This window comes from Boleophthalmus pectinirostris, unplaced genomic scaffold (genome assembly GCF_026225935.1).
Source record: "Boleophthalmus pectinirostris isolate CB_2022bp ecotype Guang Dong unplaced genomic scaffold, ASM2622593v1 HiC_scaffold_6, whole genome shotgun sequence".
Classification (NCBI taxonomy): domain Eukaryota; kingdom Metazoa; phylum Chordata; class Actinopteri; order Gobiiformes; family Gobiidae; genus Boleophthalmus; species Boleophthalmus pectinirostris.
The window spans coordinates 29523928-29545503 of NW_026571447.1; the positions used below are offsets into that span (position 1 = coordinate 29523928).

Here is a 21576-nt window from a genome sequence, read left to right on the forward strand (position 1 = left end):
GTTGCAATCTCTGCGGTGAATATGTCCCAAGAGATGCATGATCTTGTGAGATGTACCATTTAATTTTGTTTAGTGTTCTGCAGTGATGGAATAACCATTATAAAGGAACCTGTAATTGCATCCACGCCTGTGCGTGAGACAAGCAGCCCACCCACCTGTGCTGAAATAGCTGCCTGCCATGCAGGTAATTATCAGGGCTTTTTAGACAGCACCCAGGCGACCCCTCCACACATTTCAATCACCTAAATATTTCCAACCCTTTAACTCTTACATCTTCTGATCTATTAGCCTCCTGGATTTTGCTGCATAAAACATGTGAACCCGCAGCTCAGAAGTGCACGTGAGGCTAAGGTTTCTTCCTTGACATGTGATTCATTGCAGATGTGGCGGTCCTATTACTGTGCTTTTGTATACAGTGAACTGTCCCTTATTTGTCTTGGAACCAGAAAAATCGCCCATTTGAATTGCCAATGTGGGACTGGAACTAATTGACAGTTTCGTTCACGCTCCAGTGTTAAAGCTTTTGCGCCAATCCTCTCCCCTTCCCCGTTTTTATCGCTTTCATAATTGCCACCAACATAATGACACAGTTGCTGTGGCAACCGTTTCGCTGTGGCAACCGCTTCTCTGTGTCTCTTTTCGCTGTAACTCATGAAGAAAACAGCTTTGTATCTCAGAGGTCCTCGAGAATGCAGGGTTACTGAAATGTTTAATCCTTTTACATTGGCCTAATAGACATGTCACTTTCATGGTTTGCAATATTAAAATAGTAACTGTTTTGGCATCAAAAGGCTGCAGCCACACCCTCGTCTGTGTGTTGCTAATTGATCTTAGATTCTCTTTAAAAGACTAAATATGAAAATGTGAAGCGGATAGTAAATATAAAGGCTACGCCACCAGTTGAATGAGGTCTAAAGACAGTCTGTAAAAGCGCGAGAGAGCTTCATCGCAGCAGCGCGAGCGACCAATCACAGCGCGCGGAGAGTGGCGGACCACCGCGAGGCCGACTGCAGTTGTGCTGTACCACCAGTCTCTTTGGGAAATTATTGGGGAACCAACCACAGACCATTTTAGACAGATGAAAGTTAGGCCTGTTTGAGTTTTCAGGTTTTGCGCACAGCCTGACAACTTTTAAAATCAAACTGGATAGATGGAGGTCTCACCTACAAAATGGGATATATTCTACTTTTAGCCTAAGAAAAACCTCGCCAGAAGCCAATTAGGCCACAGTACCATTTATAAAAACATGCAAACGGATAATCCGTAAATGGGAATAATTGCTACAAGAACATTTGGCGTCCACAGTTGAAGCTGTCCTAATCTTCTGCTACAGGCTGAGGAACAGTGAGCGAAGTGCGCAGGCTCTCCAGCGCTCCTCTCCAGCATCAGACCCCAGAGCAACGCACAGGTAAGACACGACATTTTGCACCTTTCACTTTTGCAACACAATACATCGCAGTATACGGACAAATACTTCAAGACATCGTTTAGTGCATGTTTTGAGTGTTTGGGAAATGTCATTTGTATCTTTACGCATGAGATGCGCTGGAGGCTGTCAAACAAAACATCAGGATGAAAGCTGCGCCACGCAATTAGATTTTACACATTTTATACCCGACTGTCTTGACATGAAAAATTAAGCACTTATTGGAAGTATCCCATTTCATTATCGAGAGAGAAGAATAGTTAATTTAAAGAAAACACATACAATGGGACTTCACACACCGGTACGGTACACCCACGCACTCTTAGCCTACTGGTACATGCAAGTCATGTCCATTAACCGCAAGCGTCTACATCGTAAGCAACTTATGAACTGGGCCTAATAAAATGCCCGTTGTTGGAAGAAGTGGTGCGTAAACCACTTAGATGATGCAAAGCCATTGCGCAGCATTTATTTATTCCCTGAACTAATAAGCGGCTGTTGTGAGGGTCTCTGTTATAGTCCTCTCCATCAGCATCGCCTCTTTTCATCAATTGTTTCCCATCACAGATTTTTTTCCATATTGGTATTTGGTCATAGGAAGCCATTTTGATTTGTTCTCGGCAAACACCTGTTGAAACGCTGCTGGATTGGCACATACGCACAGTTCTATAGTGTGCTGCAATGGGGGTTTGCGCTGTATTTGCGCTCATATAGCTGCTTACAATGCCAGAATGTTCTAACAAGGCCCTTTTCTTGTATCCAAGTAACGCAGGGATGCATTTTCACAGCTCCTGCCCATCACCCTTCTCATTCCCCAACTCTGTCTCTCCTGCACTGCTTCAGTAACACATAGGGATTAGCCTATTGTAATGACATTGCCTATTCAAAACATTTTATGATCATGCACCTACTTATATTTTAAATGAATATATAAATGAATTGTATTGATCATTTTTATGTTAATAGGTAATCCACAGATGCGTTATAACACTGTGAGGTAGATTAATAGGTGTTGTGCAATCTTGTCATGTCTCCAACAAACATGGTCTGACTTTGAGGAGGTGGTCTGCTAATGGCTTCATATTGGATTGTCCCTTTCTTTTCTTTTTACTGGCTGTTTCACTCACAGACAGAGCTGCAGCAGTGCTATTCTGAGAGAGTTAGCTGCCTCAACCCACGCACCGAATCTGAAAAAGACAGAACGGGGGAAAGACGTGAAGAAGGGAGCTATAGAAATAAAGGAAAAAGAGCTGAAGAGTGACTACAGAAAAGCTGACAAAATACCCACTAAGAGCCAGGCTATAGAGTGCAGTATTTCCAAAGATTTTCACAATTTGTCCACTTAAAAGATCTTTAAACATGTAGATTATAGTCACTTGGTCAGAATGTGCTTGGTGGAGATGTGTTTCTGTTTGCTCTGATGTGCTATGTTGTATTGGTAGTGCTGGGAGAAATGTACTTGATTCTGTGCCACCCACACACCACCCTCCCACTCACGGTCGTCTCTCTCTTGCATCTCTATACCTCTGGCTCCTCTTCCCTGCTTGCCACAATCTCTTTGCTTATTTAAATCCCTACCCTGCATTTATCTCTGCTCCCTCTCTGTCTATCATTGGCTTTTTGTGCACAGTGTGTTCACCCCGCAGAAAAAACTTGCATGATCAAATAATTATTCCAAAGCGCCTTATAAGAAGAATAATAAGAATCCTATTGACAAATGTTTCATCCCATCCTATAGACAAATAATAGCCACAATACTTATTTGTTCTTTGCGTGACATTGCCATTTAAGTGAAAGAAGTTATATAAAATGTATTTTCAGAATCAGATTTATTCAGCCCAGAAGGACAATTAAATGTGATGTTATCTTTTAAGAAGAAGACAGTATGTCACAGTTGGACAACGTCTCTGACAGGGGTTAACTTTGGGACACCCTTCCCCGTTTGCTTCAAGCTCCCTATCTTGGACCTGTCACCCAGTCAAGATGTATTGACTTGTGTTCTGTAGAGACATTTCTTGTCATGCTGTATCACACAAAGATCCTTTCAAGGATTAAAGCTCTTTTTACAAACTAACTTTTCTATAAAGCTTCACTTATTGAAAAATCAATGGCTGAAGTGAGTTCACTGACTATAATCAACAAATAAAAGACACTATGTGATTTTGATGGAACAGTCTCTAAATCTCCAGCCAATGGACTTTCTCCAGTGATAGAAAAAGGATGAAACAGTTAATTCATTCGAGAAACTATTGCCAGTGTGTTTTAATATTGATTTGTAAATGTCATGTGAACATTTAATTTGTGTAAAACTGTTAGTGTTCATAGTGTGTAATGTGAGAGCGGTGTCATAACACCCCCACACAACACACACCGCATTGGTCAGTCTTTCCCGCTTAACTTAAGACTTAAGAGGAGAAAGACAGAGAGTTCAGTTCAGAAGTTGAGTTCAGGATGTAGTAGAGGTGGAGTAGCGATGTCAAGTGGAACAGGAGGGACAACGCCCAAGAAGTTCTCCCTCTGTTCAAAGCTGTGCCCGTCGCTTGACGTGTTTTTATTCAAATACCTGTAGGTGATCTGATTTGAAAGTGAAGCTTTCATATTTTTGCTAATTTAAATATTTGCATTTTTGCAGACGATAGTCTTATTGATTGATTAGCCTTAATCTGTGTCCAGCGCTATTCAGACCTCGTGGACACTGAAACATGTCCTCCAATCCTCTGTAATAGAGGAGAGTGTTCCCTCAGCCTGACACCGCCTGAGCCTGGAAGTATTGTTTAGATCACACGACCTTCGTCCATTTCATTGCGTTTGGTTCTTCAGAACTGACATCCTGAGAAACTCGAACCTTCATTGGACTCAACAGGACCACATGGTGACTGGACATCTCCATGCTCCTGGGGTTCTATGTCACAGAATGGCTTACTTTATCAATTTAGACTCAACACAGAACTTTAGATAAACCTTAAAGTTGTGCCTAATCTCAGATTTCTAGACACCAGTTTAGAGTAACCTACGGTCATTTGCATATTTGATAATGAAATGCTTCTGTTTAACTTGGTCAATAAATATTTATAAACCACAGTTTTCTTTGGTGAATAGTGATGTTATTTCCAGTGATATCATTTCAAGATATGGGTCACTGATATGTACAAGAATTTATGAACCTTCAGATCAATTGTTTAATTAATTATTAATTAATTAATTAACATAGGTAATTGATTATATTGTATTGGTAATATTTCTCAACATTTGTTGAGTGGTGCCCCAAATTTACTTCTAGTCAGAGAACACTCACAAAGGCCACGTGAGTGCAGCTTTGACTTGAACTCTTAAATTCCAATCTGTAATATGAATTACCCCCATGTGAAACACTACAATGTATTATTTCTAAGATGTAAAAAATTTTTGGATTTTAGCTTAACAGGCAACTTGTTTCCCCTGTTTTCCAGAGCACGTTGCAGCAGATTCCTGGGCAACATTTGTGGAAATGACACACACCATGATTTAGAATGGGAAGAAGAACATAAGAACATTAGTAGTGAGAGAATTCGGGCCTGAACTCTTCCAGGAGGTTAGAGGAGCAGAAACAAGAGGAGCCTCTGTGATTGGAGCGTTCTGTCTCCCCTCTGTTCCTACAGATAGGGACGTTTTGATAATTACATGTAATTATAATTTCTGTGGGAGACAGATCTGCCTCTGTCTATTATTGCCAACACCTCCAACACAATAACGGCACACATTTCCATTTTTCTCCACAAAAGTGATATTCTTTGAACCCCCAGAGACAAATCAGGAATAACTTTATGTCACATGGCGTTATGTTCTCTTAAAGTCTGTCAGTGAGCCAGTTGAATGGCATGGGCAACCTATATGCCTGAAAGATGACCGCAGATCTTCTCAGATCCATGTGGGGCCAGAAAAGACTTTAGTTTTATTTTAAGATGGATCTTGCAGACCACAAATTGTTTTGTTGGTTTTTGCTTATCCGCAATTTTCAGTTTTTACAGTCTCCTAGCACTTAGGCTGAGGCTCGCTCATTAGCACCCAGCCCCATCACAGTAACAGTCTGTGCCAGGCAATAACTAGAGCACATTTGTAAAACCATAGAAAAGACTCAAGCAAATGTCTATAGTTTTGGCCACTGCAAAAAAGCAAAGTTTCAGCAGATAATACGTCTTTATTAACATTTAGTCTCAGTGAATGTTGTGGTGCAGTCTAATTTTAAATTAGTGTCAAAAAGCATGAGCAAAATGTTATATGGATGTTGCATGTAGGTAACTGTGGATTTTGAATGTCTTTTCACACAAAAAAATCAGCCATAAACTGTTTACATTTGGTTATTGTATTAAGTGCCAAAATCAGCAAAAGAATGTATACAGCTGCCATACAAAAACTGCACCGTGGAATAGTTTATTGTATTTAGTTAAAAAAAATCCCCCCCCCCCAAAAAAACCCCAAAACAATATATAATTTAAAACTGAGCAGTAAAAGCATCACTTTGGCTCTGCTCTTCACATCCTCACATCAGAGAGGGTTTAAAGGATCATAAGATGAACATATCACTAATGCACTGTGGCGGTCAAGCCAGTTGCTTATCATCAAATGTTATTATCATGAATTCTGAAGTATAAACTGAAACTCAAACCAAACCATAACATCTATTTCAGAATGAAACTATTGGTGTAACTTCAAGAGGCTCTACATGATTCCTCGTGTATTCACATGGCATTCTAGTGGATTAAAGTGCAAAAGCGGATACAGCATTGACTCAAACACAGAAAATAGATCTCTTAGTCATGTAAAAATGACGCCCACCACCAGTCTCCGAGTGCTCGCTGTCTCCCTGCTCTCGCTCCTCACTGCCCCATTTACCACTTGTGTGGAGACCCCCTCCCCTCTGTTTGACCACTCACAGAGCAGCACTGACCAGTCTGTGTCTGAGTCCAGCTCCTCTCTCCTGCTGCGCATCATCCAGAGCAATGCCCAACCTGCAGCTCTACAAAGCAGCCCCAAAGAACCTGAGAGCCTCGCAGAAAGTGCAGAGGAGGTCCTGGAGACTCCTCCCAGGCCAATGGCCCAAGCCATGTTTCCCAAAAACGTGACATCATCAGAGGCCCTCGCCCCACCCTTGGGTGCAGCCCAGGTAGCACCCATTCGGCCCAGGTTCATGGAGGTGTGGATGGATGTGTGCCGGGGGTACTTCGACGTAATGGGCCACTATGACAGTGCTTTTAACTGCACTAAAGACACATTCATCTACTGCTGTGGGACCTGCCACTACCGCTTCTGCTGCCCCGACAGCTCACGCCAACTGGACCAGGACAGCTGTAAGAACTACCATTCCCCCGACTGGGCCAAGACACAGACAGAGACCATGATCATCCCAGAGGAGCTGGGGCCCGACCCAGACTTCGACCCTCTGAAGATGCAGAGCCACAACACGGGCTTTGTCATCGGAGGAGTGGTGATCTTCATGATCGCTGTTGCTGTGGGAATCAAGGTGGTCTTCAACAAGGTGCAACAGGAGGCGATAAACAGAGATCTCAATATGCCCAGGTATGACACACACATTTCACTGTATGTCTAAATCTGAGCAGAGATGTAAAACTGTGCATTTGATATGCTCCATTTGAATTCCATAAAATTTTTTGCAATAGGTCAAAGAAGACACTGATTGAACACAGATTTTCAGTCCACTTCTTATTTTATTGCATTATTAATATAAAGATCTTATTGAAAAGTAAACATTTATAAATAAATAAGACCCTGAATTCACCACAGTAATTTAATCTTAACATATTTTCACACATGCCTTACAGGTGTCAACATTTTATTTATGGACATGACCACATTGAATAGACACAAGTGATTGCTGTGGTTTTCAATTATTTATTTAATTGTGTAGTTGTCAGTGGGGTTCATTCCTTTTTTATATTGTGGCATTGAATATAAAGTTTTTACGTATACTTTTTTTGTTATGTGTCTTGCTGCTAATAAAATGGTATGTAAATCAGGAAAGAGACACACATGCAATCTAAAGCAAATGTGCAGGATCCAAAAAAAGGCAGCACAAAACTAGAGCATCCACACGACACAAATGCTCTAGAAATGTTGACACTGTTTTTCATTAAATGATCTTATAAAACTATAATAATTATTTGAATATAATTAAAGGTATTTTTATTGATCAAAACATGCATTCTTACTGTAAGCACGGGTCACCTCTTCACAGATTTGAACTGTAATTTGGTCTACTGATATCAACTCCTTTTCTCCGTAGACATCTCCCAGACAAGCAGGGGGCGGACCTCCATTAGAAATGTTTCATAGTGCACCTTTAGATTAATGACCACATTGTATTCTGACACATTATCAAATAAAACACTACCAGCTGGTTAACTGAAAATCATTTTATTAAATCATGATAATCTTTATGGCTAATATTTAAGATATATTGGGTTTGATGTATATGTGAGTGTAACCATCCTGCTTGTCAATGCTGGATCTCTAAGGAGGGTTGGGCCACGGAGGTACTAGGATAGAAAACTGTGAATATTTGATGCCACAGTGGGGCAACAGAGGTTCTAGTGCATACTGTTGTTGGTGCATACTGGTGTGTGTTTGTGTGTGTGTGTTTATGGTCAGATTTGTGCAGATTGGCAGCCTCACTTCTGTACTTTTGGCCATAGAGAGACTGATCTCTGCTCTTGTGTGTTCCTTCAGAGCTCTGGTGGACATGCTGCGGCACCAGTCCAGCCCCGTGCAGCAGGACGAGAGGAACAACAGTGTGGCCCTCACTGTGGCCGATGGGACTGGGACTCTGGGACGGACTCAGAAGAACCTGTACGCCCCAGGATTGCCCAGCAAAGACAACAGATGTGAGCTATCTAACTTATGCTGAACTGTTCGGTTTCATGTTTAGACTTGGTATAGTTGACTTTGGAGATGTAAATTGAGAACTAATTGCCTTATGTTTTTTATCTTTAGTGGGAAATTTGCAACACAACTTCATCCATCCGTCAAACACCAGTCCCAAACACACTGCGACTATTGGTAAGGCAGCTGGCTCCAATGTAAATTACATGTAATCACCTCTATGCATGATTTGCTTCATTCATTTGGGTTTTTAGCTTACAAGTAGACTAATTTACTCAAACAATAATAATGATTATCATATCTTTGGCTGCTTGTGTGGAGATGAAAGCATGTTTGATTTCTGCAGTTAGTGTGAATGTTAGCAGATTCAAACTCTGCCTCATGCAGTGTGCGATATCCAGAGGAGCAGATCTCATTAAGCACACACTGGTTTTGTCCCTGTGATATCTGCAGAACGCACCCCTCGCATGAACAACGCTCAGCTGGCGGGCGGAGGAACCCTGCTCTCCAGCAAACACAACAACACCAAATCCCAGCCGTCCTTCCACCACTCCCTGCACAACCTGGCCCAGCTGCCTCCCTCCTACGAGAGCGCCACCAAGCCCGAGCTCAACCGCTACTCCTCCCTCAAACGCCTCGGTGGGTTCTCCACAAAATGGTTCACTCATTTCACACTAATCTGTCAGCATCTCTTTTAGGAGAACAGGTGATAACTGTTCAGGTGTTTTATGTTTCTTCCAGAAAAAGGTCTGGATGAGTACTCTTCAGGCTACTGCACCACCAAGCGCCGCCCGCACACTGCCCAACCAGCCCTCCAGTCATCCCAATATCACCTGCATTGGGGTGGAGACTACACCCTAAGCGGCAGAGGGACCCTGCCCAGGCACGCTGCTAGGCCCTGGATCCCCCCTCCTCCCGCTGGTGTGCCCGCTTCTCCCACTCCCAACCCTTACCCTCTGGACCCACCCGAGCCACAGTTCAATGCTAACTACGACACTTTGTCCAAGCCCAGGAAAGTGAAGTCTTCTGACCAGCTACTCAACATGGGCGATGTCCCTGGGAACACAGGCACCCTCTCCCGGATGTCTAAGAATCAGCAGCACCAATACTATAAGAACAAGAACTCCAACACGCAGACGCTCACCCGCAAACCTCAGGACCGGGACAGGCAGGAGAGGCCAGACCGGCAGGAGAGGCCAGACCGCCAGGATCGCCAGGATCGCCAGGACCGCCCAGACCGTCAGGATCGTCAGCGCGAGGACCGACTGCTCATGTCCCCAGACCACTTGGAAGATCGGATGGGTGTTGGAGGGATGGGTGTGGTCGACCCGTACGCCCACCCTCCGAGCGGTGCCGTCCCAACTCTGCCTCGCCAACAGAAGGCCCAGTCTCAGCAGAACGTTTGTGCCACTCCTTCCCTGGATCGACACCACATGATCAAGATGAACTCTCACCCGACCTCCGGGAGGGAGCAGGAGAGAAGCACCCCGATGCCTGGCCACATGAGCGGGAATATGGGATGGGCCGGAGAAGTACCCGCCCCGGGCGTCGTTATGGGAACGGGAACGCTTGGAGGCCACAGTGCCAGGAGAATGGCTTTTGCAACAAAGAGGCAGAACACCATAGAGCAGCTCCACTTCATACCAGGAGGGGGCAGCGGGGGGTCATCCGGTAGTGGAGGGAGTCAGGGTATCAGAACAGGGAGCAAAAACGAGGTGACAGTGTGAGCTTAGTGCCTAAAGTCGAGTTTACGCTCTTTAGAGGTAGGATAGATAACCCTTCTGCATTTAACTATAGATCAACGGCATTTAACTATTAGACAAAAGGCTATAACAAATAAGACTAGAATAGTGTCTACTATAGATGAAAGTTTATTTATATATACAAAATATATGTGTTAGGCCATTTAAATTACTATTATGTTGTAATTAAATAGCTGAACTAGTATTATAAAGCTACAAAGTTTTAAGTATTATAGAGCTATTGTGAGGATTATCTGTTATGGTTATGTGACAGCCTACATCAGCCATATTTTGTAAAGTTTACCATATCGCCATTAATAACAGTGCCATTACTTAAAAGACTGGGTGAGAAAGGGGAAAAACTGCCAGAGCTGTTCTTCATAATTTAGTATTATATGTTTTTATTTTTCCAAAATGTACTCAGGAGCCATACTAGACAGAAAGCCAGACCATTTGAAAATGAGGAACACTGACTTCCTTCAGAGCTGGGACAATTGCCGACAAAGATTACTAAAGAACAGGTGTATCCACCCTCATCTTTTTAAAGGATACAGAACTTATCTGAAAGCTTTGTCGAATGGACCTGGAGGACTTGTTCAGACTGGGGCTCAACCGGACTGCTTTAAGAATGGATGTACAAATTTTAACAATTTGATGCCTGGGTTGCCTATAGATTTCCATGTGACCTTAGCCCAAATTTTGAGTGGACATGAATCACTGTTACATTGCAGAAGTGTAAGCTATATAAGTTAGATAGATGAATCAGGTGTGTAAAATGGGGCTACGCTAACCAAGAGCCATTGCTAACATCTTGAAATTCTCACAAGACGTAACAACAAAAGTGCTATGTTTGTTTATGGGGGCATCTTGCTTTATCGTAGTCAAAGAGTAAAGAGCACAAATATATGGTTGTACTTACACAACTGTCCTTCAAAGCCATTTTGTGGAGATACAAAGAAAATACCACTGCGAAGCTGGTCTGACAATCACCATTTCTAGTTTATTCTCCTGGTCAGTGATATTTTGTACAGAAAATGGATTGACTTCAGAGCAAACCCAAAGGCCTTCTCCTCCTGAGAGACTTCTACGGAAGCCCTGTCCACCTTCAATCCAAGATCTTGCTGTATCATATCGCAGTTCAACCACTATCGGTAAAAAAAGAAAAGTGAAAACCTACATCAATAACGCTTATCACTACTAAGGGCTATCCTATCTTATATACTGTATGTGAAATATATAGTCCATATAAACTGCTATCTCTTTCTCTTGATTTTGTGTTGATATTGTCATGTATTAAGTATTAATGTGTACAGAAAATGAGCTATCAAAGCACAGTTCAAAGAGTTAACATTACTTTGCACAAATCCATATTAAATTTGCACCAAAATCTGTACAAACATGGCCAATCTTGTGACTGGTCGGTAGAGGATTTTATATTAAAGTGATTTGTAAAAAAAAAACAAACAGTGAATCTATTGACAGTGGAAAACCACTGGGATGCTAGTTCAGTCACATAAACAAATTACAGATCAAATTTAGTTGGACAATCTTCCTATACATAGTGCTCAATGTAGTTGTTCTTAATATGATGGAGTTTGCTTATTAATGATTATTACAAATATTATAACTGTAACAATTATCTTATGGTGTAATGTTATTTTACTTGGTGGGATTTACGTGTATCTTGTTTTTGTTTCTTTTTATACTTTCATTTTTATTTAGAAAGAAAACTAGCGTTCTCATGACTAGCTGGTTTTTCACACATTCTGAATCTCGATGCATGCCAGCTCCATTTCTTTGAGAGGCATTTTGCAGTTAGCCTGGATGTACTGTCACTGATCACTTTTGTACTGTGCCTAGTCATGGGCCTTATTGAGCTCCAGTTACTTCACTACACTCTGGTAAAACATCATTGGACAACAAGAGCCTGACTGATGTATTTGACAGAGGAGAGAGGTGTCTAACAAAGGTTTGATGGGCAATTTTCACTCAAATTCTCCAACGCCATGATGTTTGTGTGCATGGGTGAATGTTTTCTACACAGATGGAGATGGACTGAGGGAGGAAATGAATGCTTTGATCGCAATGTCTTTTTCAGGGAAACAGGACCGATGTGAAATGAATACATGAAATAGTACAAGAGTTTTTTATTAGAACCACTAAAGGTCTGTAGCAAAGTCTGTAAAATCTCACAAGCCATATTCAAACTTCATTCTCACAATTTTATAAATGGTCTGATCTAATTTGTGCAAGTATTGTATTTTGTATAGCTAGTACAATCAGAATATTTTAAGTGGTCTCTTTGCATTGATTTGAAAAGCCAACACAATGTGATAGTATTTTATGAATTGTACAGTGCCAACCCTCATACCATTTTGTTGTCTTTCTATTGTCATAGCTTCCTAAATGGCTAATGGGGTAACACCCTTACACCAATGGTGACTAACACAGAGCATGATATGAGCTTTAGCGACTAGAAGGAAATGAATGAATATGGTCTGTGTTTTACCATTATGAATTCATTCTGAGCGACTGTGATTCTTGGAAAATCAAAGGGAATTGAAATTAATGAATTTATTTGATGTTTAAGCAACCCTTCTGTTGTTGTTCAACGCATTAATCCCCATTGGATACCAAGAATTTGTATAATAAAGTTGGTGAAACACTGAACATAAATGCTTTGTTTTCATATTTTAAGCAGCATACAAAACAGCCACCCTAAATGTCAATTATTAAGATGAGAAATGTCAGCCCGTAGTACTGCGAAACGAATATTATTCAGCTCTCACTTCCCTGAAGTATTCACTTATTGCATTGAAAGAACAGACAAAACAAACATGAGGATCTCACAGTGATTCTGATTAGAAAGGACAGTGCTGCTACTTTCACAGCTCTCAGCGCTCGGACAAATATCACACAGACTTAAGAAGACAGAAGAAGTCAGTTAATTTAGTTATTTCTGTTTCTTATAAAACGCTTCCAGGACCAAAGCTTTAAGGGGCAGGCAAAGTTCTTCAAATGATTAGACCTATTTCTTTTCTTAGGGTCCTATAATTAAAAGTGCTGCAGGGACATTGAAGGGTACGGACCAGATCTCTGTACTTGACATTCTAACATTATTAATTTCTCTTCCAATCCAAAACACAGACATCTATATTTTGAAATTGTTAATCACTGCAGTCTAGGGCAACATATTTTGTCATTCTGAAACACAACCTATTAGGCACTTGTAAAAGAATAGATAAGAATAGAAAAATTATGTGTGTAATTGCTACATACCCTCAAAATAGGTACAAAACAGGTATTTTTAGCCTTTTAAAATACCAAGATGTTTTTAATTCCTCCTTGCGTAATTAACTCATTAAGGGTTTAATTAAAGGCAATGGACATCCTCCTTATCCCATGATGATACATCTTATGCCAATGGCCTTTGAGGTTTATTACAGGCCAATTACTGAGAGAATAACTTAATGTGAGCACTGTCTCTGCATCTCTGGCCAGACAGGAGTGAGTGTGGGCATTTAGTGGACTGAAGGGGGGAACGCGCCATACCCAAACCCAAACCCGTGTGTGAGCCCCTCTGCCGCTACCCGGAAATATTACAAGGGCCGGAAAGGGACCAGTGTTAAGAGCGCACACGTCACTCACTTTTACCTAAAATATATCATCGCCAACACAAAAGTAACATCGCTCGTGGGTTATTAAGTGTCTCCCTGCACGTTCAGAGTGTTAGATTAAATGGCAAGGAGGAGGCTGCTTCGGTGCACGTCGGAGTGAGCGGTCTTCGGGTCCACTCGGCGCAGCATCCGTGAAAATGGCTCTGGCTAAAGACTGGAAAACAGCACGCAGAAATGGACGCTAGCAGCTACACAGTCAGAAGAAGGCGTGACAGGCCCCATCCATCTGCAACTGTGCTCTGCGACGGGATGTGTAGGTAACGCTGTGCCCAATCTAGCGCGTAGATGCATGCTAGCTGTTGCAACACTGTAGTTACTGTTTTATTTTTAATATTTAGGACTTGGAAATGCTACGTTAGCTTAGAGGGTATGCGCTTTCCTGATTGCGTATTGCACGGCCACACAATATCACCGGGAAACTGCGAGAGTGATGTGATGAATAACAGTAAAGTTTTGCATACGAGCGCGACTACTGGTTCATTCTTTGGGCCAAATGTTATTAGTTCTATTGTACTTTGCGCATCAAGTGCATGAGTAAATACATACATGCATGCAACGTAGTAATAATGTGTGACATGTAACATGCGTTGTGTTTCTAATATTTGACTCCCTTCTTCACAGGATTTGTTCACATTCGCATGAAAATGAGAGGGGGTCTTATAAACTGTAGCTTGTCTGGCTCAGCAGGGAATCTCTTTGCTGTAACTACATCGCAGAGACCAGAGGAAATGGTAAGGACATAAAAAGGTGAGCAAAACTACAAGACTGTGTACAGTTGTTGTACCATTTGTGATTGTGCTTTTCATTATGCAACATTTTACTGTTGATATTTACTCAGTTTTAATATGAAATACACAGAAATCCTATTGTTTATTAATTTCTCTTTCTTATTCTTATCTTTTTTTTAACTCTAGGGAAAGTCCTGAATGAAGATGGATGAGAAACTGTTCAGAGAATATCAACAAAAGCATCAGACAGGAGGAAATGACACATATAAAATCAACAACATAGTCTTCTTAAACAAAGCACTTACGTTCAGATCATAATTTAAGATCTCTGGATATTACAGAAAATATCACATATTTTAGTTACTGACACTTGAGTATTTGTGATTAAATCCTATCCACTTCGTTGGGGTTGACCAGCCACTGCTGGGACTCTTACCGCTCCGACTGTTGGAGTATTGGCTCTGGTGCCCCATGTGCCAGTGAGTGGGAAATGTTCCAATTTGGAAAGTATAATCTGGACATTATAGAGATGTTAAGTGGGCACCAGGCCCACCAGTTCAAAGGTCTGGGTTTAGATCGACAGCTACAGCACCAACAGCAAGTGCAGCTTCACCAGCACCCTCTCCAGCAGCAGCAGCAGCAGCAGACTGAGTCGTCTGGAGCTCTTCTGTCTGGACTTGGCCTGGGCCCCCTGCAGGGGTCAAGAGGTAACGCCTTTTCTGATTCTGCCTCCATTTTTGCCAAGATGAGTGCCCCTCCTCCCCCACCTTTACAACAACAGCCTTCCTCATCTCAGAGCTCCCGTTCAAAGGCAAACAAGATGAGCAGCGGCAGCAGCCACTCTCCAGGCTACCCTCAGTTCCTGCGCTCTTTCCACACGTCTGAGGCAGCGCTAGCACAGGAGCAGTTGCACCCGGGTATAGGCCGCTTTGAGCCCTTCGCTGGGGGCAGTGGCAGCAGTGGGAGCACTGGGGGATTGGGAGGATTAGTAGCATCAGCACCTCCACCTCCTCCTCTGCATTCTGGCCTTTCTGTCCCCCAGGCGTCACCCGGGCCCCCCTCTTCTTCCCCTTCTACCTCTGTTGCCACCTCTAACCCCTCTAGTAGCAGTGCAGTCAGCTCTTTGGGACACCAGCTGGTTGGGTCTCAGTCTGATGCACGCAGCCTTCACCAACAATTTAGTTGCATGTTAGCTGCTAACCAGTATTTTTTATCAGGGGTGCCTGCTAATGCAAGTTTAGAGCAATTTCTTGTACAACAAGGGACTCATAACCACTTAGGAATTAGCTTAAGTCAGGCAGGGGAAAATAGTTCTAGTCTCGCTCCTCCTCCTGCTCTGCATAACTCCCATGCACATGGCCACTCCACTCCCCAACCCCAGCAGGCGGCCCAGCAGGCTCCACAGCAGCAGCAGCTTCCACCTCACAGCCTCTCCCATCCTCATCCTCACTCACATCCGCACCATCCTCTTCACCCCAGCTCTCAGCCCTCGTCACTGAGTGGCTTTGACTTCCAGGGCATCCCCGTTCTCTCCTCTAATCAGATAGCCTCTTTAATGCAGCAAGATCCTGGTCTGTCTCTCCCCTTACCACTACATTTGTCCTTATCTAAGGATGATGGTAAAGGGGAGAGCGCTGGTGTTGGTAGCAGTAGTAGCAGCAGTAGTAGGAGGAAGAAAGCTATGGCTGGATATCTGCCACAGAGAAAAGCTGATAGCACGAGTAACGGCAGTAGCCACGGGCACAATAATCACAGTATTAATCTTAGTAACGGAGGGGGGCTTAGTCATGGTCAGCCCCCAGCTTTAATTGGCAGTGGGGTTGGTTTGTCAAATATTGGGGGAGACCCCTCATCCCTTCTTGCCTCATCATCGTCATCTTCATCAGTAGTTTCTTCCTCCTCTTCCACTGCTCCCTCTTCTAATGCTGCTTCTGCACTAGTGTCTGATTCTCACATTACTAAATGTGATAATCCAAGCTCTATGCAGTCCAACCCCTCAAATTCAGACACAGAGCCTGTTTATAGTTGTTCAGATTGTGGCAAAAGCTTTCCTCACCTCTCAAGTCTGCGCAGGCATTTACGCATGCATGAACCCACCACAGCAGGCTCTAGCAATTCTAGTTCTATTCGCCCAAACCCCATCCACATAAAATCAGAGCCCGACCCGACCCTTCCTCATTCAACCCAAGAAGCACCTCAACCCTTGTCTAATTCCTGCCCGAGCCCAGACAAAATATTTCATTGTCCTGAATGTGGCAAAGGCTTTAAGAAAAAGGGCCACCTTCTGCAGCACGGTGTAATACACTCCACCGCCCGGCCCTTTGGCTGCTCCACCTGCTCTCGGGCCTTTAATCGTAGAGAGTCATTGACGCGACATGAGAAGATACATGAGGAAAAGCCTTTCCGATGTCCTGCCTGTGGCCGTGCCTTTCGTGAAAGCACATCTCTGCTGAACCACGCGGCCTCAGGCACCTGCGGCAAGCCAGGCAGGGGGCCCAAACAACGAAGCAGCAAAATAGAAAGTGATGGTGAGAACAGAGGGGGTGGAGTTGGTAATGGAGGAGGGGGAACTTATCAAAGCAATATAAGGGGTATGTATGGGAAAACTGAAGAAGAAGGTGTAATTATTGTGGGGGAAGGAGAACCAAAATCAGGTTTAGGATGTGATAGTCTTTATCAATCTGGACGGGGAGGGAATTCAAATGACAGGGACAGAACTGATGGTAAATACCCCACTGACTACTCTCGGAATCGTTACACAGGCTACCACGATGACCACCGATCTCCAAGTAACCCATCTCCATGCTACTCTGGTGCCTCCCCCTGTGGGAGTGGGATGGCCGGCCCCGCTCTGAGAAAGGCACCCCTGGCACCAACTCTGCATCCACACACACAGAGCCACCCTCACCACCACCCGCAGCAACCGCCCCACCTGCCTCTGTCTTCTTTACTGGATGACTCTGAAGACGATGTCACTAGCTCTGTAAATCATGCTATCTCTGCTATTACTGCTGCTAATAGTGGCGGAACCAGAGGGGATGATAGGGGCGACATTATAGGGGGTCTTCTTGGTGGTCTTGGTTTAGGTCCTCTGGGTTCACCATCATCAACGACAATGGATAACAAAAATTACAGACCAGAGGCTATGAGCAGTACGCAAGATCCTATGGTCAAACCTAAACGACCCCGCAAACCCAGAGCCAAGAAAGAATCTTCGGCCAATGAAGACCCCTCAAAACATCGACAATACACCCAAAGAATGAGCACCAGCGGACTCCCACGCACCCATCTCTGTAGTGTTTGCGGTAAAGGTTTTGCACGCCGCGAGACTCTGCGAAGACATGATCGTATTCATACCGGTGAAAAACCCCATCATTGCACCGTCTGTGGCAAATATTTTAGAGAGGCCTTTCATTTAAGCAAACATCAAACTGTCCACTCTGGGGCAAAAAATTATAAATGCACCATATGTGGAAAGGAGTTTGGTTATTCGCAGAGTCTTCGTCGGCACGGCAAACTCCACCAAAAAGGTGAAAATGAAGAAGTACCAGCTACACCCAATACAGAAAATCTTAACAGCTTTAACCCAAATCCTCAGTGTAGCGTGGTCCCAGACAGGAGCCAAAATCAAGTCCCAAGCACCTCCTCCTATTACGCCTACTCTCAAGACGTCAAGCCTCAAGACACGCAACCCCCGTCCCATGCAGCGCCTCCTCCTCGGCTTTACACCTGTGCGATATGCTGGAAGTCTTTCCGGCATCATTTCCATTTGACCGCACACCACCAGACAGTTCACGATGGTGGGGGCGAAAAGGTCTTCTCATGTGAAGTATGCGGCAAGTCTTTCGCTTACTCTAACAGCCTCACCCGACATAAGCAATCCCAGCACGGCATAACCCGCAATGAATCGTCAAACCATCACGAAAACAGCAATCGATCCGGAAACAACCAAAATGTGAGCGATGTTAACCAGGCAACATCAGAAAATGAGGCAGCGACTAATGCATTGCTTCAAATTACACCTTCCTCTGAAACTCACGGAGGCCCGGGTTTGCCTGTCAGTCATAACCACCAGCAGCCTCCTCCACATCCACCAGCTGGCTACTCTCCTCTCTTTTATGACGCTTCATCCAATGCACCGAATTATTCACAGCCTCTGCCCCCAAACTCTACAATCATGCCCCCGCAACACCCCCACTCCCCTGCTGGCGTCAAAGGAGAGCACATTTACCCCGCGGGATCTCGTAGCCGCACGTTGCACACTACAGCCCCATTCCAGCCCCTCACAGAATTACCCTCAGCTGAACATCACCATCTGCATCACCATCCCCATCAACCCCACCTTCATCCTCATATGTCAAACACAGAGCTGCAACAACAAGCAGATTGCAGAATTGATTTGTCACAAGATAACGTAGGACGACACAAGAAGAGAAAGAAAAAGTGCAACAACAGGCAAGACTGGAGCGAAGGAAAATGGGAAGATACAGATAAACATGATGCCAAGAAAACTTCAAAAAAGACATGTTTTTCAGTCAGCGGGCAGCATCGTAGCAAAGGAGCCCTCAAACACAAGAAGGTTCGGAGGGTAAGAGGGCATAAACTCATGAACAGCGGAGAAATTAAAGCACTGTCCTCCCTCAAAGTTCCAGTGAAGCGTTTTGGTTGCCCGATATGCCCCAGTTCGGTGTTCTCACACAGAGCAGGGCTGCTAGTCCACACGGCAGCTAAGCACACGCAAAAGGTCTTGACCGGCCCAGACCGTCTGACCTGTCGTGTGTGTGGGAAACAGTCTGATGGACCAATGGCAGCCTTCATCCACCGGGCAAAGCATTGCTCCAGAGGGACTTTCTCTTGCCGAAACTGCCACCTTCGCTTCTGGAACGCTACACTTCTTCATAGGCACAAGAGGGCCTGTCGACGCACAGCTAAAGGCCTGCAGAAAACCAGTGTAAAGAAGATAGACAGATCAGAGACAGAAGGGGAACAAGGAGATGTGCAGGGCAACATATCGTTTTTATAGGGACCATATGATGAAAGTAAAGGGAGATTAGTGTTCTCCCATGAAATAGTGAGTGGGAGAAAAGAACTTTAAAGAATTGCCTCTAATCTGTTTCCTGGGTATTAGATTGAGTGTGTTAACAGCTACTGTAGATTCTCACCAGAAATTCTTCCAGATTATGGTGGAAGATATTTTAAGCCTTGACTGTTTCCTTTACCCCTAAGTGCATTGACACTGTGCTTGGCTGACACTGTGCAGTTAATAGAAACGTTTAGGAGAAATGACCTGCTAATAATGTATCCCCATAATAATAATAATAATAACAATAATAATAATAATAATAATAGAAATCTTGCTACACCTCTTGCTGTATGATAAGTGTTTCTGCTGTGTACTTTGTCTTGTTGTTCACTAGAAGCTGAGCACTTCACTGAAAATGTAAAGTGCATTTAGTAGGAGTAGGGACTTGGGGACAATACCTTTGATAGTATCTCAGTGCATGTTTGTTCTCTGGTGAAGTTTTTGAAGAGGTTGTGAATCATTCCAACATTATGTGCTGGTTTATTCAGTATTTCCCCAAGTTTACCCATGGTTTGACAAATCTATTGGGCTCTGCACTTATGTGTGATTTAATCACAAATTGTAATTCAAATTTAGACTATATAAGCATCTGCCAAAGTAAGAATAGTTACAGAAAGCCACGGCTTATTTCAATTTGGTTCATTTTGGTCAATTCTTTTATAAATGGGAGTGAGACAGGTCAAATAATGACGGTAATATTAATCTCATAATATGTTTATGAGAAATTATTTCTACAGTACTTTTGCGTGTGTTTTAAAACAAGGACCTATAATAGCAATGTAATAATCCATGTATTTATATGTGTGTAATCCAATCGATCCTCGCATCAATATAGGCTACTTAATCTCTTTTCTATTTGCTGAGTTCAATCATCCTCCTGTCTGTTATAGTTACTTTGTTTACATGTGTTCATACCATAATGCACCTTAGTTTATCTTCTAAGGACTAATTGGTTTAGTATGTTTCTATCACATTTATTTACTCAAAAGTCAGTAGTTGAATATATTTCTGCAATGAATAAACTTTAAATGTAATCATTTCTTTTGCTTTCATTTTGTATGAAACACTCTATAACAATAGCTACAATAGCACAATTCTGAAGGTATTGGTCATTGGTATTTTAGAATCAAAACCTTATATACCCAATTAAATGATTAAACTACAATACACCACAAGGTGGCGTTATTCAACTCACATGAACTCTTGGCTGGTTAGGAGAGCGTGCCAGTCACATGGAGGTGCAGTGATAGAGGCTGTGTGAGTGTTGTTTACTAGTAGCCCAGTTTTACTCTAGATAAAAGTATAGATTAAAAGGAATGCATCACTGATCTCACGGCAGTACCCTGAAAGATGAGATGTATGATACATATAAGTGGCCCCATTGAACTCTGTATTGGAAATACCTAGTTATTACGTGTCTAGCCAATAACAAGCTCTAAATGCCAGCATCAAAGTATAGGCACATGCGCTCAAATTACCCTCTTGTACTTCCAATGTTGGACTAAGTGGTAAATTTTAAACCTAAAAATGTGTCTGTCATTCACCTGCAATGGTGCACTCTGAACACAAAGCAGGGGTAAATTGTAGTGTCTTGGGGTACATGTGCTTTGCTGCTACAGTGGACAACAGCCTCGCGCTTGAATCGGTCTCACGCGGCAGTGGCATGCACAAGGAGAATCCGTGAAGGCGGGTCGGGTCGACCTATTTGTGGCCAATAGAGTCCTGTTGGAGGCGGAGTCTGGATAATACAAAGCCTATCAGAGCCAGAGCCGCGAGCGGACAGCCCTCGCTTCACCGTGCAGGGTACACGTGAGTGGGAACAGCTATTGTACACCGGGAGGCAACGTGCTGAAGCGTCCCTCATCCTGTGAAAACGATGCCCTCACGTTTTATTGGATTACCAAAAAGTACTGAAGCTATTTCACTAGCTCCTAAGCTAATAAAATAATGAAACACTTTAAAATGTAAGATGTAATTTAAGAAGAACATGCCAACTCTACAGTTAGTGTCTTATCATGATTATAATAAGTTGGAGTGTAATATC

At 43.2% G+C, this 21576-nt stretch overlaps 2 protein-coding genes across 9 annotated transcripts; both read left to right on the plus strand.

Moving 5' to 3' along the window:
- Positions 1-57: 57 nt before the first annotated feature.
- Positions 58-12694, plus strand: LOC110162982 (protein shisa-7). 5 transcript variants are annotated; one of them, XM_055164016.1, is made up of 8 exons: positions 58-184; positions 289-340; positions 1334-1408; positions 4876-6982; positions 8150-8304; positions 8414-8479; positions 8756-8941; positions 9044-12694. In XM_055164016.1, exons 4-8 carry the CDS (start codon positions 6129-6131, stop codon positions 10027-10029), a joined length of 2247 nt encoding a protein of 748 aa, XP_055019991.1. In that variant the 5' UTR covers positions 58-184; positions 289-340; positions 1334-1408; positions 4876-6128; the 3' UTR covers positions 10030-12694. The 5 variants fall into 5 exon arrangements, with proteins under 5 accessions (XP_055019991.1, XP_055019989.1, XP_055019992.1 ...); XM_055164014.1 differs by having other exon boundaries at positions 289-1408; XM_055164017.1 differs by lacking the exon at positions 289-340 and having other exon boundaries at positions 96-184.
- Positions 12695-13652: 958 nt separating this feature from the next.
- Positions 13653-20557, plus strand: si:dkeyp-69b9.6 (uncharacterized). Of its 4 annotated transcripts, none has more exons than XM_055164053.1 (3): positions 13653-13978; positions 14343-14468; positions 14636-20557. In XM_055164053.1, the coding sequence occupies exon 3, from the start codon at positions 14940-14942 to the stop codon at positions 19470-19472; it is 4533 nt and encodes a 1510-aa protein (XP_055020028.1). In that variant the 5' UTR covers positions 13653-13978; positions 14343-14468; positions 14636-14939; the 3' UTR covers positions 19473-20557. The 4 variants fall into 4 exon arrangements, with proteins under 4 accessions (XP_055020028.1, XP_055020030.1, XP_055020029.1 ...); XM_055164055.1 differs by having other exon boundaries at positions 14343-14452; XM_055164054.1 differs by having other exon boundaries at positions 13653-13974.
- Positions 20558-21576: the final 1019 nt, after the last annotated feature.

Excerpts from the sequence above, each read along its gene's own strand:
- si:dkeyp-69b9.6 (XM_055164053.1), top strand. The coding sequence starts at position 14,940 with ATGTTCCAATTTGGAAAGTATAATCTGGACATTATAGAGATGTTAAGT.
- LOC110162982 (XM_055164014.1), top strand. The coding sequence starts at position 6,129 with ATGATTCCTCGTGTATTCACATGGCATTCTAGTGGATTAAAGTGCAAA. Across the intron at positions 8,480-8,755 it reads CAAACACACTGCGACTATTG|AACGCACCCCTCGCATGAAC; the intron begins GTAAGGCAGCTG and ends TGATATCTGCAG. Across the intron at positions 8,942-9,043 it reads CTCCTCCCTCAAACGCCTCG|AAAAAGGTCTGGATGAGTAC; the intron begins GTGGGTTCTCCA and ends TGTTTCTTCCAG.